The sequence below is a fragment of the Aquarana catesbeiana genome, linkage group LG01, assembly GCF_042186555.1.
Source record: "Aquarana catesbeiana isolate 2022-GZ linkage group LG01, ASM4218655v1, whole genome shotgun sequence".
Taxonomy (NCBI): Eukaryota; Metazoa; Chordata; class Amphibia; order Anura; family Ranidae; genus Aquarana; species Aquarana catesbeiana.
In genome coordinates this window covers 990,603,918-990,618,557 of record NC_133324.1, presented here as the reverse complement: position 1 = coordinate 990,618,557, position 14,640 = coordinate 990,603,918, and the positions used below count along the sequence as shown (strand labels likewise).

The 14,640-nt window shown below is 48.8% G+C and overlaps 1 protein-coding gene across 2 annotated transcripts in view; it reads right to left on the bottom strand.

The window, feature by feature from the left end:
* Nucleotides 1-14,640, bottom strand: part of TLN1 (talin 1) — a 101,137-nt gene that overhangs the window by 21,947 nt on the left and 64,550 nt on the right. For both annotated transcript variants that reach the window (XM_073612150.1, XM_073612151.1), the window contains 13 exons: nt 14,277-14,571; nt 11,472-11,638; nt 11,262-11,390; nt 11,022-11,135; nt 10,760-10,873; nt 10,458-10,592; nt 5,174-5,302; nt 3,221-3,323; nt 2,877-3,085; nt 2,529-2,648; nt 1,731-1,928; nt 1,188-1,327; nt 1,006-1,099 (listed from right to left, as the gene is read on the bottom strand). In XM_073612150.1, the coding sequence (XP_073468251.1) occupies nt 1,006-1,099; nt 1,188-1,327; nt 1,731-1,928; nt 2,529-2,648; nt 2,877-3,085; nt 3,221-3,323; nt 5,174-5,302; nt 10,458-10,592; nt 10,760-10,873; nt 11,022-11,135; nt 11,262-11,390; nt 11,472-11,638; nt 14,277-14,571 (1,947 nt within the window). The remainder of the gene's footprint in view (nt 1-1,005; nt 1,100-1,187; nt 1,328-1,730; nt 1,929-2,528; nt 2,649-2,876; nt 3,086-3,220; nt 3,324-5,173; nt 5,303-10,457; nt 10,593-10,759; nt 10,874-11,021; nt 11,136-11,261; nt 11,391-11,471; nt 11,639-14,276; nt 14,572-14,640) is intronic.

Sequence of the window (14,640 nt, the reverse complement as noted above, 5' to 3'; positions counted from 1 at the left end):
AGATAAATCTAATCAAAGCCTTGTGTGCGACACGGTACAGAAATAAGATAAAGACGGGACCATGTATGTATGTATGTATGTATGTATATGTATATATATATATATATATATATACACACACATACACACACGGGCTCAGAGACTGTACACAACCATACATGATCAGGCTGTTCACTATAACATCTCCTACATATGAGGAGATGACCTGTGATATATATGGAGGATCATACTGTACACAACCATACATTATACAGATATTTCACACCATCACTACAATCATGAGATGACCTCTCTCTTGTAATCCTCGGACTTTACTATCCCAATGGTGTCAGAATGCCCCTAGAGAAGAGGGTTCCGGCAGAGCCACGGAGAATCTGGTCCTGTCTGGTTGTCATGCTCTCTGAAGCAAAGACCACACGAGGCAATGGAGGGGGGAAGATTTCCAGGGATTGTGGTGGAAAGGGAAAGCCACGGTGACAATGCAGGTCTACTTCATCCCTCCTAATGGAAGTATCTGCATGATACTCCTAATACACTATACACTGATCTGATGAAGAGGAAATTACTCTCAAATGATAACAAGGGCAGATCCCTCTACTCAGGGCAGATCCCGCTTACACAGGGGAGATCAGATCCTTCTACTCAGGGGACATCCCTCTACACATGGGGGAGATTCTTCTTCACAGAGGAGATCCTGCAACCCAGGGGAGATGAGATCCTTCTACTCAGGGCAGATCCTGCTTACACAGAGGAGATCCTGCTACCCAGGGGAGATCAGATCCTTCTACTCAGGTGAGATCCCTCTACACATGAGGGAGATTCTTCTTCACAGAGGAGATCCTGCAACCCAGGGGAGATGAGATCCTTCTACTCAGGGCAGATCCCGCTTACACAGGGCAGATCCTGCTACCCAGGGGAGATGAGATCCTTCTACACATGGGTGAGATTCTTCTACACAGAGGAGATTCCTCCAAACACATGTCCCACCAATCAGCAGGAACTTACCTCCAGCTCACGTAGAGCGTTGTCACACTCCTTCTGTCCTGGAGCTTGCTGGGTACATACAGTGATCAGCTGATTGATACTGTCAGTCACAGCCCTGGGGAAACACAGACAGATCTGTAAATATCTAATGCACATCCATTTTGAAATGAAGATATTGGAAGGAGACACTTCCCACCACATACCTGGCTGCAGCTGCCAGTTGGCTCTTCAAGTTGGGAGCAGCGGGATCCGCGGAAAGTGCTTTAGCTGCCAGCAACAACTTGCTGGATGACAGAGAAATGCTCTTGAGGTTGGAGACCACTTGGGCCTGGTCCTCCTTGTTCTGTGGATGGAGAGGACACATGAAGGCGATAATGGAGGCAATGAGGCATACTCCAATCACCTCATCATCTGGGCACATATACCTCATATACATCTAATGAACTTATTACTATAGACCCAACATTATCTATGATGGAATTTTGAAACACAGAATTCCAGAAGTTTAATGTTACATTAGAGGGACGCTCAGAGTGCTATGTGTTCATGTGGCACAGACCCATGCATTCGAGTCCGAGTGCAGAGCACCTACAGACTCCTCCAGAAACACAATACGACCCGAAGCCCAACCTCTGAAGACATGCAAGGACCCCTGAGATCACTTTCATCCAAATAATTACATAAACACACAGGATAATATAAATGCTGGTGAGTCTGTACCACCCGACTTATGGAATCCCATCTACCTGTGACTGTCCCGCCATCTCCACTCCAGCCTGTAGGAACTCATTGAAGTCATGGCCATACTTCCCAGAAGCCTTGGCGAGATCCTGAGGCGTTCCTCGGGATGCCTGCACTAGTTCATTGGCTGACTGGTTAAGGCCGACAGCAGCCTGGTTCAGCTGGCCTTGAGCTTCCTGGAAAGACTTGGTGCTGGGGGGGAACTGAGAAGATAAAAGAGGCAATAAAGAGTGAGCGAAGGAAGCCAGGCGTGATCAGCTGAAAAACAGATTCAAAAGATAAGGATCCTGAGGATGGACATTAGATGACCATAGAGATGTCACTTAGGAGCAGGTGGAGAAGGATGGGCATTAGAGGACCAAAGAGAGGTCACTTAGTGGATAATAGAGGACTATAGAGATATCACATTGTAGAAGGTGGAGGACAACAGACATTAGAGGACCATTGAGAGGTCACTTAGGTGGAGGAGGATGGACATTAGAGGACCATAGAGAGGTCACTTAGTAGAAGATGGAGGAGGATGGACATTAGAGGACCATAGAGAGGTCACTTAGAAGGTGGAGGAGGATAGACATTAGAGGACCATAGAAATGTCACTTAGGTGGAGGAGGATGGACATCAGAGGACCATAGAGAGAGGTCACTTAGTAGGAGGAGGATGGACATTAGAGGACCATAGAGAGGTCACTTAGTAGAAGGTGGAGGAGGATAGACATTAAAGGACCATAGAGATGTCACTTAGTTGCAGGTGGAGGAGGACATCAGAGACAAGGAACAGGAGAGGCAGACATGAGAAGTACTTACAGATGTGGCCAGGAGTTTCTTGCTGGCTTCTCCAATGCTCTTTATAGCGGCATCAACATCTCTCTGTCCTGGAAGACAAGTGACGCAGCGGCTCAGAGCCTGAGACACGGCCTTGGCCACCTGTGTGGAGAAAGAAGGCAATCCAATCAATAATTACCAAAAACACATCAGGTATGGATGGGTCAGTGTCTGGAATAGACAACATGCTGGGAAGATCTGAGAATACAAACCACCCTTCATCCCAGCACTTGGGGCACCAGACTGCTAGCATGCAGAGGGTGAAGTGAAAATAACTTGTGTGGTAGAAATGAAGAAAATAACAGAAAACGTAATAAAATGGTCAGAGACCTGAGCCAATCTCTGCTGACTCTCCGCATCCGCTGGCTTTCCCACGGCTCTCTTAGCTTCTTCAATGAGATTTCCAGCCTTATCCATGACATCTCCAGCGCACTCCAACATGGCGTTCTGCACTGCCGGATCTCCAGACATGGCAGCCACTCCACGGCTGGCTTGAGCCAGGGAACGGAGGGCCTGGGCAACATCACGGGCAGCACGTCCTGCCGAAGGGGGAGATGATGGGTTATACAGAGGACATATAGGTGGATCAGGAAGAGAAATAAACCAGACATGAAATAAAAAAAGGTGAGTTCAGGATAATACAGAGAGAAGAAGGAGACATCACCTCCACCTACCTGTGTAATTCTCATTTCCATGAACAATCTCACCCAGAAGCTGTGCGATGGAAGAACTCACTGCCTTGGTGCTGCTTCCCAGATCTTGTGAGCATTTCTCCATCTGTAGAAGTACAATGATCACCATGTGGCCACACAACCATCTTCACACAATGTCCCCACCATCCTGACACACAATGGTCACTATCCCGACCCACAACCATCTTCACACAATGTCCTCACCATCCTGACCACACAACCATCTTCACACAATGTCCCCACCATCCTGACACACAATGGTCACTATCCCGACCCACAACCATCTTCACACAATGTCCCCACCATCCTGACACACATTGGTCACTATCCCGACACAACCGTCTTCACACAATGTCCTCACCATCCTGACCACACAACTATCTTCACACAATGTCCTCACCATCCTGACCACACAACGGTTACTATCCCGACACACAACCGTCTTCACACAATGTCCCCACCATCCTGACACACAACGGTCACTATCCCGACACACAACCGTCTTCACACAATGTCCCCACCATCCTAACCACACAACCATCTTCACACAATGTCCTCACCATCCTGACCACACAACCATCTTCACACAATGTCCCCACCATCCTGACACACAACGGTCACTATCCCGACACACAACCATCTTCACACAATGTCCCCACCATCCTGACACACAACGGTCACTATCCTGACACACAACCGTCTTCACACAATGTCCCCACCATCCTGACCACACAACCATCTTCACACAATGTCCCCACCATCCTGACACACAATGGTCACTATCCTGACACACAACCATCTTCACACAATGTCCCCACCATCCTGACACACAACGGTCACTATCCCGACACACAACCATCTTCACACAATGTCCCCACCATCCTGACACACAACGGTCACTATCCTGACACACAACCGTCTTAACACAATGTCCCCACCATCCTGACCACACAACCATCTTCACACAATGTCCCCACCATCCTGACACACAATGGTCACTATCCTGACACACAACCATCTTCACACAATGTCCCCACCATCCTGACACACAACGGTCACTATCCCGACACACAACCATCTTTACACAATGTCCCCACCATCCTGACACACAACGGTCACTATCCCGACACACAACAATCTTCACACAATGTCCCCACCATCCTGACACACAACGGTCACTATCCCAACACACAAACATCTTCACACAATGTCCTCACCATCCTGACACACAATGGTCACTATTCCGACACACAAACATCTTCACACAATGTCCCCACCATCCTGATACACAACGGTCACTATCCCGACACACAACCGTCTTCACACAATGTCCCCACCATCCTGACACACAACGGTCACTATCCTGACACACAACCGTCTTCACACAATGTCCTCACCATCCTGACCACACAACCATCTTCACACAATGTCCCCACCATCCTGACACACAACGGTCACTATCCCGACACACAACAATCTTCACACAATGGTCACTATCCCGACACACAACCATCTTCACACAATGTCCCCACCATCCTGACACACAATGGTCACTATTCCGACACACAACCGTCTTCACACAATGTCCTCACCATCCTGACCACACAACCATCTTCACACAATGTCCCCACCATCCTGACACACAATGGTCACTATTCCGACACACAAACGTCTTCACACAATGTCCTCACCATCCTGACACACAACGGTCACTATCCCGACACACAAACATCTTCACAATTTCCCCACCATCCTGACACACAACGGACACTATCCCGACACACAAACGTCTTCACACAATGTCCTCACCATCCTGACACACAACGGTCACTATCCCGACACACAAACATCTTCACACAATGTCCTCACCATCCTGACCACACAACCATTTTCACACAATCTCCCCATCAACAAACCACAAAGATAAAGGCTCACCGTTTCCCCGGGCAGCGGCTGCAGTTTGCCCTCTCTGGCAGCTGCTTTGGCCTCCCGTAGGTCTTGTTCCAAGGAACGGATGAGGTTCAGTGCAGAGTCAATCTCCAGAGGTCCACATGCATCCTGTGCCTGAGGGGGATAGAAAGGTCATAAAATCAACAACCAACACCACACTGCTCTGTAATCAGACTGAGACAGGGCCAGATACCTGAGCAGAACCCTACAGCTTCATAACAAGACCTCATCTAACCTCTACTCCAAACCATACAGTTCTATATCTAGACCAAGACCACTACTAACCATACAGCCCCTAATACAAGACCTCTACCAACCATATAGCACTATATCCAGACCAAGACCTCACCCAACCTCCACTCCAAAGCATACAGCCCCCATTACCAGACCAAGACTTCACCTAACCTCTACTCCAAAAGCATACAGCCCCCATTACCAGACCAAGACCTCTACCAACCAAACATCCCCATTACCAGACCAAGACCTCTACCAACCCTACAACCCCCATTACCAGACCAAGACCTCTACCAACCATACAGCTCTATAGCCAGACCAAGACCTCTACCAACCCATACAGCCCCATACCAGACCGAGACCTCTACCAACCATACAGCCCCATTACCAGACCAAGACCTCTACTAACCATACTGCCCCATTACCAGACGGAGACCTCTACCAACCACACAGCTCTATATCCAGACCAAGACCTCTACTAACTATACTGCCCCATTACCAGACGGAGATCGCTACTAATCATACTGCCCCATTACCAGACGGAGACCTCTACCAACCACACAGCTGTATATCCAGACCAAGACCTCTACTAATCATACAGCCCCATACCAGACCAAGACCTCTACCAACCATACAGCCCCATTACCAGACCAAGACCTCTACTAACCATACTGCCCCATTACCAGACAGAGACCTCTACCAACCACACAGCTCTATATCCAGACCAAGACCTCTACTAACTATACTGCCCCATTACCAGACGGAGACCTCTACCAACCACACAGCCCCATTACCAGACAGAGACCTCTACCAACCATACAGCTCTATAGCCAGACCAAGACCTCTATAACCAGATAACCTGCCCCAAATCCCCAGCTCTATAACTGCACCAAAGCACATGCAATCCTAGCCGAGAATCACCTAACTCCACAACTAAAATAAGATCTTACCCAATCCCTGTTCCAAATCACAAAGCTCCATAACCAGACCAAACCTCATCCAATCCAGGCTCCAAATTATGAACATTCATACTGTAAATAGACTGAGACCTCACTCAAACCCATCTCCACGCCACACAGTTCCATAGCACCCAACTTCCACTCTGGTATCACTCAACCTGATTCTAAACTACACAGCTCCATAACCAGACCAAGACCTCAGCCAAACCTGTGCCATCTGCTGGAGTTGGTCAGATTGTCATGTGATTGTAGTACAATATCCATCTGTGGCAGAGACCTGTATGGACCTTCACCTGACCCAGCCCTAATCTCACTGAAGTTAGCGGTGGTAATGGCAACCAGTGCTTCATATTGCCAGAAACATCAATAAAGCTTTAGCAAGTTCAAAGTCAGCGCAGCCCTCTAGCAGGTAAGTCTGGATCACTTCATACTTCTTTCTGCTGACCAGCTTCATGGAGATGCAGATTTAATTTCCCAGCAGGACTTGGCACACATGATCATGGGATCACTGTGCTCGATTGGCCAGCAAACTCGCCTGACCTAAACCCCATAGAGAATCTGTGGAAGATGAGAGACACCAGACCCAACAATGCAGATGTGCTGAAGGACCTGCCTGGGCTTCCATAACACCTCAGCAGTGCCTCAGGCTGATCGCCTCCATGCCACGCCGCATTGATGCCGCAATTCATACAAAGAGAGCCCCAATCAAGTATTGAGTGCATACTATACTGTACATGGACAGACTTCTCACTAAGCCAATATTTCTCTATTAAAAATCCTTTTTTTTTTTTATTGGTATTGTCACGGAACGTCCCACACTCTGCTTGAGTGCTTCTGTCAGTATACCGCTTCCTAAGTTCTGGAACACGAGTCCAATGGATCTGGCTATAGGAACCCCCAAGAACTAGACAACACCAGTCTTGGAGTAAATCAGGACTAACTCTTTATTTGAGATCTCACACACATTTATACAGCAGGCTGACTCAAAGCTAACCTAATTAACATGAGCTAATTTACTAAAACATTTACCCAGACCAGATGACAGACTTGTGGGCACCGAGCTTCACACAGTAGTATAAACACAATAGCTGGAGCTGATTACAATTAACAATACAAACATAACCTAATTAACATGAGCTCCAATAGGAGTCGTCCCGTCTCCTACATTGTATAGAGGACAATGTGATCAGCTCACTCAATTAACAGGTTGAGTTCAGGATCAACCAAACCAATAATAGTCCCTACATACATCCTGGGAGATATTGTGGACAAATATTGCTGTCCCATTTTAAGTAGTCCAAGATATATTTTCTCACTCACCCTGTGCCAGGATGGCACAGGGTGACTTAGACATAAGATGTATTCTGAGTTCCACGGGCCCTCCCGTCACATCTCTCCCCTTTCGGCAGAAGACTAACACAGGATGAGACCACAGACGGGTTGACTCCGAAGTTAGTAAGTAGTTCCAATCCTCTAATGCCTGTACCCACACAGTACCCCAAATAAATTGTTCCAAACAAAGCATTACTCACCCAGCCAACCTCTGCCTCTCACAGAGAACATATCTGCTGCTGGGGAGAGGCCTGGACTGGCCCTTCTCCCCGGAGTCCTTTCTGCCGCTGGAGAGAAGACAGGGTGACTGGGCTCACTCTGTCATGCTGTTGGGGATCTGGGCCAACTGCCCAGCATCCCTGGGGTATACAGGTGGAGACTGAAGTCCCATCCACCTTCACGGGAAATCCATCCTCTGTTAGTTGAGGGCAGAGTCCAGCAGTCCTCGGCCCTGTTGCCAGCCCTTCTGCTGGAAACCCCACACCATCTGTTCCGGCTAACTGTTGGGGAGGAAGGCCGGCTGCCCCGCCTCCCTGGAACTCTGTAGTTGTTGCCGGTGCTGGGCAGAGGTTGGTAACACTCTGCCCTGTTGCCAGCACTTCTGCTGGGGACTCCGCATCCTCCGCTCCGGCTAACCGTTGGGGCAGGAGGCTGGCTTCCTCCACTCCCAAACTGTGTAGCTGCCATTGGGGAGGTGAGCCGGCTGCTTCCTTTTCCATTCCCTCATCTGGTTGCTTGGACAACATGTCTATGGTACTGTCTCCCAGGTGCACTGATCTTTGCTGGGGAGGGAAGGCCGCTTCCTCCACCCTGGCCAACTGTTGGGGAGGGACAACACACACCTCCTCTCCCTTCTCCCCCTGTATCTACTGCTGGGAAGTGATTGCCACCTTCTCACCCTGGGCCTCCGAAACTGCCACAGGTGTGGGGCAGAGGTCTTGGACCCTCTGTCTGGTTGCCAGATCTTCAGCTGGAGAAGTTTGTTGTAACTCCACAGATACTGCTGTTGGTGCTGGGCAGAGCACAGTGAAGTTTGGCCCTAATACCAGCTCTTCTGCTGGAGGCTCATCAGGTTGTTCTTCCTCAGCAGAAAAGTCTATTAAATCCCCTATCTCTATAACTGATGTCTGGGGATAGAGGTTCACCATCTCCTGTCCATGGAACCCAGAAGATGTTATCAGTGCTGGACAGAGGTTAGCAGAGCTCTGCCCTGTTGTCAGCACTTCAGGTTTGGGGACGGCAATCTTCAGATTTTCCACTGCCGATTCTCTGGCATGGTGCTGAACGTGTTCTAGCAGTTTCCTGTATGCCCTTTCCAGATGCTGTTCCTTCCTTAGCAAACGGTCCAGATCAGGTTTGAGCTCTGAGACCCCTGCAAGACCGAGCATAGCCTCTCTATATTCTCGCAGGTCCTCAAGGTCAGGCTCCCCTTCATCGCCAAACATAAAACAATCTGTAAGGCTCTCCCACAGCAATCCAGGGCCTCCAAAGTAATATCCCTCCGGAGAGCATTCTGTTGTCTCCCCTAAATATCCCTCCTCTGCGTGCCATTGCAGAGCCCGATAATGATTGTCCAGCTCTATCTCCTGCTGGACCAGCCTGTCCAACTCAGTCACCCATTGCTCCTGGGGCCGCTATCCCAGGAATGCCATCCGCAATGCCCGTTGGTCACTGGCCCGTTGCTCTTGGGTTGGAAAGCACTTGCCCTGTTTTATACCAGCGAGCTGGAGGGCTCCAGTCCAGAGCTCCACCCAAATTTGCTGCCTAAGCTCCAGGTATTCATCCTCAGACACAGTCCTGGTGTATGTTGAAAGGATGATCCGCAGCAGCCCCGGGAACTCTGATGCCAGGTCCATATCTCCGCTGGGGTGACTGAAGTCTGCTATGCTGATCTTGGATCCAGTTGGAGGTTTGGATGTCCCAGACTTCAGGAAGCTTTCCCGCTGCTTGCCACCAATGTCACGGAACGTCCCACACTCCGCTTGACTGCTTCCGTCAGTATACCGCTTCCTAAGTTCTGGAACACGAGTCCAATGGATCTGGCTATAGGAACCCCCACGAACTAGACAACACCAGTCTTGGAGTACATCAGGACTAACTCTTTATTTGAGATCTCACACACATTTATACAGCAGGCTGACTCAAAGCTAACCTAATTAACATGAGCTAATTTACTAAAACATTTACCCAGACCAGATGACAGACTTGTGGGCACCGAGCTTCACACAGTAGTATAAACACAATAGCTGGAGCTAATTATAATTAACAATACAAACATAACCTAATTAACATGAGCTCCAATAGGAGTCGTCCTGTCTCCTACATTGTATAGAGGACAATGTGATCAGCTCACTCAATTAACAGGTTGAGTTCAGAATCAACCAAACCAATAATAGTCTCTACATACATCCTGGGACATATTGTGGATAAATATTACTGTCCCATTTTAAGTAATCCAAGATATATTTTCTCACTCACCCTGTGCCAGGATGGCACAGGGTGACTTAGACATAAGACGTATTCTGAGTTCCACGGGCCCTCCCGTCACAGGTATTTTTTTTAATATTCTCATTTTCTGAGATACTGAATTTTGGGGTGTCGCTCACTGTAACCATAGTCATCAAAATGAAATAATATATCACACTGTGTGTAACAAATCTATATAAAATATATAAGTTTCACTTTTTGAATTTAATTACTGAAATACATTCACTTTATATCCACTATAAGAATGATAAATGTACCTTCTGTGCGGCGGTGCGGAGCTCAGCCAGAGCGGCGGCCAAGTTCTTTATGCATTGACCAAGCTGCATGGCGGACGCTGGATCTGAGACGGTTGGGACGGCCGACTTCCCGGCAGCCACTAGTTTACCGCCAGGCTGTAATGAGAGGAAGCACACGGTGAGTGTCAGGGAGAAGGGATAGAGAAGACAGTCTGGGTTCTTCTCCCATCGTCTGGTATGTCACCATGACACGGGGGTGCTGCTTCCTCAGACTGAGGAGGTCACACCATACAAGGTGATATCAGACGGTAGAAATACGCCACCTGCAGGAAGTTCTGGCTGGCACTGATGAGGGACAGTTGGGCGCTCGGACTCTCCGGTTGTGACTGGCTGCCTCGAACTCCCTGAACCAACATCGGGATCTGCTCTGCCACAACCTGCGGGACAAAGATAACGGAACGTTCATGAATGAGAGGACACATCACATAAAAAGGTTCTCTGTAATGTCCCACCAGGTGTGTGGGGAGGAGGACAAACCGGTGATACGGCACAGTGCCCAGGAATGGCGCCGTGCAGATCACGCACCTTGCAGCTTTGCACCAGCTGTTGCTGGGCGGCGGGGTTCTTGTTGCTGGACGCGGCGTTCTGGGCGGCAGCAATGGTTTGCGTGGCTGAAGCGGCCGCCTGTTTGGCTGCTTGCTGAAATAAAAAACAAGAAACCAGAAGGGTGAATGATTTGTTATTGACATAAAGCTCCACCCTGATCAATCAGACTCCACCCAGTTGGGGACAATCCGGGATACGGTCATCCCCTAGAACACGCACCTCCAGCTTGTGCACCAGCTTCTTCTTGATGGCGTTCTGTGCAGCGGCGTTGGTGGCCATACGCAGACCCTCCGCAGCTTCACGCAGCCTCTGTTGTTGCTCCTCACTGTCCGGATTGGCAGCTGCACCCTGGAGAGAAGAGAGAGAGAAGATAAACCACGCCCCCTTCCTCTCCTGAAAATCATGGCACGGCACAGCATGAAAACGCACCTTGGCCGCCTCCACCATCCGAGCCGTGGCATCAGCCAGAAGTTTGGCAGCGCTGAGAAGTTTTCGGGAATTCTCCAGATCGCTTTCCTGTTCAGCATCTGCCTTGATAGCGCCCACCAGATCTGACGTGGCCTGAGCGAGGATTCGCGCCTGTCGCACCATCTCTCCTATAGAACGATCGAAATATGAGTGCAAATCATACATACAAGAGCGATTGTGACTATAGCTCACCTCCAGACAAACTTATTGTGTTATTAACAGTTTAACTATCGGGACATTGTAATGAAAGTGATCCTTCATTAACCCCATAATGTGACCCCCACCCCCATCATGCTTCCGGGGCTCCGCTCTTCTACCTGAGAGCCCGGGACCCACATGGCAGGGTGGAGGGGATGGAGAGCAGCGAACGTCTGTTCTCTGATCTCCCATTGCTAGAGTGAAGCTGATATGTCACTTTTGGTTTGTGGCGTCACTGTCCCTTGCAGGGAAGAAGCTAATGAAGCGCGGTCTGCACTCCATTAGCTTCATCAGAAGGCAGGCGAGACATCATAAAATTAACTGAAACATACAATAGTTTGTATTGAAATTTGGCACTTGATACATTGTTGCGCATATACTTATGTGACCTAAAAAAAAATTAGAAGCAGCACTATTTTATTCTCCAGCACCTCTGCTTTCAGAAAATATATAATGTTTGGGGGTTTTAGCGATCTGCCTAAAATGATTTTTTAATTGTGCAAAAATTTTTTTTAAAAAACCCCACAAAAACAGCTCTGGCAGTGAAATGGTTAAAGTGGATGTAAATCCTCCATATACCCAGTGAAGTGAACAGCCTCAGATGATACAGAGAGGAAACAAATCTCCCTACAGAAGTCTTACATTTATATCTTCTGTCTTTATCTATATACAGTATGTGACAAAAGTAAGTACACCCCGCAGTGACATTTGTGTAAATCTTTTCTTCTATCTTTTCATGTGACAACACTGAAGAAATGACACTTGTCTACAATGTAAAGTAGTGAGTGTACAGCTTGTATAACAGTGTAAATTTACTGTCCCCTCAAAATAACTCAACACACAGCCATTAATGTCTAAACCGCTGGCAACAAAAGTCAGTACACCCCTAAGTGAAAATCTCCAAATTGGGCCCAATTAGCCATTTTCCCTCCCCAGTGTCATGTGACTCGTTAGTATTACAAGGTCTCAGGCATGAATGGGGAGCAGGTGTGTTAAATTTGGTGTTATCGCTCTCACTCTTTCATACTGGTCACTGGAAGTACAACATGGCACCTCATGGCAAAGAACTCTCTGGGGATCTGAAAAAAAAGAATTGTTGCTCTACATAAAGATGGCCTAGGCTATAAGAAGATTGCCAAGACCCTGAAACTGAGCTGCAGCACGGTGGCCAAGGCCATACAGCGGTATAACAGGACAGGTTCCACTCAGAACAGGCCTCGCCATGGTCCACCAAAGAAGTTGAGGTCACGTGCTCAGCGTCATATCCAGAGGTTGTCTTTGGGAAATAGACGTATGAGTGCTGCCAGCATTGCTGCAGAGGTTGTAGGGGTGGGGGGTCAGCCTGTCAGTACTCAGACCATACGCCGCACACTGCATCAAATTGGTCTGCATGGCTGTCGTCCCAGAAGGAAGCCTCTTCTAAAGATGATGTACAAGAAAGTCCACAAACAGTTTGCTGAAGACAAGCAGACTAAGGACATGGATTACTGGAACCATGTCCTGTGGTCTGATGAGACCAAGATAAACTTATTTGGTTCAGATGGTGAAAAGCGTGTGTGGGGGCAACCAGGTGAGGAGGACAAAGACAAGTGTGTCTTGTCTACAGTCAAGCATGGTGGTGGGAGTGTCATGGTCTGGGACTGCATGAGTGCTGCCGGCACTGGGGAGCTACAGATCATTGAGGGAACCATGAATGCCAACATGTACTGTGATATACTGAAGCAGAGCATGATCCCTTCCCTTCAGAGACTGGACCGCAGGGCAGTATTCCAACATAATAACCACCCCAAACACACCTCCAAGACCACCACTGCCTTGCTAAAGAAGCTGAGGGTAAAGGTGATGGACTGGCCAAGCATGTCTCCAGACCTAAACCCTATTGAGCATCTGTGGGGCATCCTCAAATGGAAGGTGGAGGAGCGCAAGGTCTCTAACATCCACCAGCTCCGTGATGTCGTCATGGAGGAGTGGAAGAGGATTATTGGCATACAGCCAAGACAGCTAATTGGCACACACCCCCTCTCCTCATTGGCAAAAGAAGGAAGGAACGTGCAGAGCTCTGTTCATAGACTCCAAGCTGACTGCTAATCTATTTAAAAGCAACCTCCCCCGACACACACTTCAGGCTCCATCTTGGAGAATGTGTCAGAAGCTAACAGGCTGATCACAGAGCTGTGGAGCAGGAGAAAGCTACGGGATATAGTGCTTTGTATAGAGGTAAGAAAACACTACAAATAAATGTGCCCAGCTCAAATTTCATGAAATCTGGTTTACATCCACTTTAAGCTTCTGCCAGGTTTTCTATTGGGGTCTGTGTCCATTAGGGGGTGACTTTGCTCAACTTCCTCCCCTAGGGGGTGACACTGCCCAACTTCCTGCCCTAGGGGGTGACACTGCCCAACTTCCTCCCCTAGGGGGTGACACTGCCCAACTTCCTCCCCTACGGGGTGACACTGCCCAACTTCCTCCCCTATGGGGAGACTTTGCCCGACATCCTTTCAGGACAGTAAGTGAAGGTAATCTCTGCATTGAACCTCTATAAGAGATTTCCTCGGAATAAAGACTGACCGGCATCTCCCATAGAGCTGAAGATGTTCTCGGTCACGTTGAGGATAGTATCGGTGGCCTGGTCATATCTGCCGGTTGGAGGTCCTCCGGTGGCATTCTTCTTGATGTGTTGTAGTAGGTCATTGAGCGCCTGGGTGACAGCGGATGCCGCCACACCGACAGCCTTCAGGAGTTCCGGGTCTCCGGTAGCTTCTTTAGAAGACTCGACACAGCCTTCCACTGACTTGGCCACCTGCTTTCCGGCCTCCAAAAGCTGCTCCTGACAAACCGGGGAACTGATGGTTGGAGCCACAACCTGGGAGGGAGACAAGGGTGGTTAGTGTGCTGAGCATTCAGTGAAGGGAGGAGGGTGAGGGGCACCTTG